At 48.1% G+C, this 3,656-nt stretch overlaps 1 protein-coding gene across 1 annotated transcript in view; it reads left to right on the top strand.

The window, feature by feature from the left end:
- The first annotated feature begins 1,690 nt into the window (after positions 1-1,690).
- Positions 1,691-3,656, top strand: part of LOC144603197 (ral guanine nucleotide dissociation stimulator-like 2) — a 10,885-nt gene continuing 8,919 nt past the window's right edge. The window contains exon 1 of the mRNA XM_078416377.1: positions 1,691-1,800. Coding sequence (XP_078272503.1) covers positions 1,716-1,800 — 85 coding nt within the window. The 5' untranslated portion in view covers positions 1,691-1,715. The remainder of the gene's footprint in view (positions 1,801-3,656) is intronic.

Below are 3,656 nucleotides of genomic sequence, written 5' to 3'. Positions count from 1 at the left end.
TCCACAGATTTACAACTCTCTGACTGAAAAAGGTTTTTCCTCATCTCCGTTCTAAATGGCCTACCCCTTATTCTTAAACTGTGTGTGGCCCCTGGTTCTGGACTCCCCCAACGTTGGGAACATGTTTCCTGCCTCTAACGTGTCCTACCCAGTAATAATCTTATATGTTTCAATAAGATCCCACCTCATCCTTCTAAATTCCAGTGTATACAAGCCTAGTCGCTCCAGTCTTTCAACATACGACAGTCCCGCCATTCCGGGAATTAACCTAGTGAACCTACGCTGCACGCCCTCAATAGCAAGAATATCCTTCCTCAAATTTGGAGACCAAAACTGCACACAGTACTCCAGGTGCGGTCTCACTAGGGCCCGGTACAACTGCAGAAGGACCTCTTTGCTCCTATACTCAACTCCTCTTGTTATGAAGGCCAACATTCCATTGGCTTACTTCACTGCCTGCTGTACCTAGGCTTGTAGTCACCAGAGTTTGGAAGGGTGGGAATATCGAGGGAAAGGATCATTGCTGTCCATTTCCAAACTTAGGGAATAGTGAGTGGCCTGGATAGAGTGGATGTGGAGAGGATGTTCCCACTAGTGGGAGAGTCTAGGACCAGAGGGCACAGCCTGAGAATTAAAGGACGTTCCTTTAGGAAGGAGATGAGGAGGAATTTCTTCAGTCAGAGAGGGTGGTGAATCTGTGGGATTCTTTGCCACAGAGGGCTGAGGAGGCCACAAGTCAGTGGATATACTTAAGGCAGAGACAGATAGATCTTGATTAGCGCGGGTTGTCAGGGGGTTATGGGGAGAAGGCAGGACAATGGGGTTTGGAGGGAGAGATAGACGAGCCGTGATTGAGTGGCGGGGTGGACTTGATGGGCCGAATGGCCTAGTTCTGCGGCTGTCACTAATGGATGGGGCCAGACCAGCAAACGACGCAGAGACCGTTCCCTCCGTAACTCCCTGGTCCACTCGTCCCTGCCTACCCAAACCACCCCATCCCCGGGCACTTTCCCCAACAACCAACCGCACGAGATGCAACACCTGTCCCTTTACCTCCCCCCTCGACTCCATCCAAGGACCCAAACAGGTGAGTCTTTCCAGGTGAGACAGAGGTTCACCTGCACCTCCTCCAACCTCATCTATTGCATCCGCTGCTCCAGATGTCAACTCATTTACATCGGCGAAACCAAGCGCAGGCTCGGCGATCGCTTCGCTCAACACCTGCGCTCGGTCCGCATTAACCAAACTGATCTCCCGGTGGCTGAGCACTTCGACTCCCCCTCCCACTCCCAGTCTGACCTTTCTGTCATGGGCCTCCTCCAGTGCCATAGTGAGGCCCACCGGAAATTGGAGGAACAGCACCTCATATTTCGCTTGGGCAGCTTGCAGCCCAGCGGTATGAACATCGACTTCTCCAACTTTAGATAGTTCCTCTGTCCCTCTCTTCCCCTCCTCCTTCCCAGTTCTCCCTCTATCTTCCTGTCTCCACCTATATCCTTCCTTTGTCCCGCCCCCCTGACATCAGTCTGAAGAAGAGTCTCGACCCGAAACGTCACCCATTCCTTCTCTCCCGAGATGCTGCCTGACTTCCTGAGTTACTCCAGCATTTTGTGAATAAATACCTTCGATTTGTACCGACATCTGCAGTTATTTTCATAAACGACCATCGCTCCTCTTTACTCCAGGTGACCAGTCAAGACAAAACTCCTGTAGTCATGGGAAAGGCGCTGGAGAAACACAACCAAGACCCGAATATTGGCGGCTCTTATGAGCTAGTCCAGATCCTACTGGAGGACAAAGGTGAGTGAGTGAATGAACGATGGGTAGATCGATAGATCGACAGGTAGATCAAAAGATGAGTGAATGGATGAACGATTGGTAGATCGATAGATCGATCGAAAGGTGAGTGAATGAACGAGCGAATGAATGAACGATTGGTAGATCGATAGATCGATCGAAAGGTGAGTGAATGAACGATTGGTAGATCGATAGATCGATAGATCGATCGCAAGGTGAGTGAATGAACGAGTGGATGAATGAATGATTGGTAGATCGATAGATCGATAGATCGATCGCAAGGTGAGTGAATGAACGAGTGGATGAATGAATGATTGGTAGATCGATAGATCGATCGAAAGGTGGATGAATGAACGATTGGTAGTTCGATAGATCGATCGAAAGGTGAGTGAATGAACGAGTGAATGAATGAACGATTGGTAGATCGATAGATCGATAGATCGATCGAAAGGTGAGTGAATGAATGAGTGGATGGAAGAACGATTGGTAGATCGATAGATCGATAGATCGATCGAAAGATGGATGAATGAACGAGTGAATGAATGAACGATTGGTAGATCGATAGATCGATAGATCGATCGAAAGGTGAGTGAATGAATGAGTGAATGAATGAACGATTGGTAGATCGATAGATCGATCGAAAGGTGAGTGAATGAACGAGTGGATGAATGAACGATTGGTAGATCGATAGATCGATCGCAAGATGAGTGAATGAATGAACGATTGGTAGATCGATAGATCGATCGAAAGGTGAGTGAATGAACGAGTGGATGAATGAACGATTGGTAGATCGATAGATCGATAGGTAGATCGATAGGTAGATCGAAAGGTGAGTGAATGAATGAGTGGATGAATGAACGATGGGTAGATCGATAGATTGATAGGTAGATCGAAAGATGAGTGAATAAATGAACGATTGGTAGATCGATAGATCGATCGAAAGGTGAGTGAATGAACGAGTGGATGGAAGAACGATTGGTAGATCGATAGATCGATAGATCGATCGAAAGGTGAGTGAATGAATGAGTGGATGAATGAACGATTGGTTGATGGATAGATCGATCGAAAGGTGAGTGAATGAATGAGTGAATGAATGAACGATGGGTAGATCGATAGATCGACAGGTAGATCGAAAGGGCGGCACGGTGGCGCAGCGGTAGAGTTGCCGCCTTACAGCGAATGCAGCGCCTGAGACCCGGGTTCCATCCTGACTACGGGCGCCGTCTATACGGAGTTTGTACGTTCTCCCCGTGACCGAGATCTTCGGTTTCCTCCCACACTCCAAAGACGTACAGGTTTGTAGGTTAATTGACTGGGTAAAATGTAAAAATTGTCCCTAGTGTGTGTGTAGGATAGTGTTAGTGTGCGGGGATCGCTGGGCGGCACGGACCCGGTGGGCCGAAGGGCCTGTTTCCTCGCTGTACCTCTAAATCTAAATCTAAATCTGAAAGGTGGATGAACGAACGATGGGTAGATCGATAGATGGCAGATAGATAGATAGAAACATAGAAACACAGAAACATAGGTGCAGGAGGAGGCCATTCGGCCCTTCGAACCATTCATTGTGATCATGGCAGATCGTCCACAATCAGTAACCCGTGCCTGCCTTCTCCCCATATCCCTTATATTCCACTGCCCCCTAGAGCTCAATCTAAATCTTTTAAATCCATCCAGTGAATCGGCCTCCACTGCCCTCTGTGGCAGAGAATTCCACACATTCACAACTCTCTGGGTGAAAAAGGTTTTTTTCTCACCTCAGTTTTAATTGGCCTCCCCTTTACTCTTAGACTGTGTGTGTGTGGCCCCTGGTTCTGGACTCCCCCAACATTGGGAACATTTTTCCTGCATCTAGCCTGTTC

Source organism: Rhinoraja longicauda, chromosome 19 (assembly GCF_053455715.1).
Source record: "Rhinoraja longicauda isolate Sanriku21f chromosome 19, sRhiLon1.1, whole genome shotgun sequence".
NCBI lineage: Eukaryota > Metazoa > Chordata > Chondrichthyes > Rajiformes > Arhynchobatidae > Rhinoraja > Rhinoraja longicauda.
The sequence above is the reverse complement of the archived record's forward strand: the minus strand, read 5'-3'. Positions and strand labels throughout refer to the sequence as shown.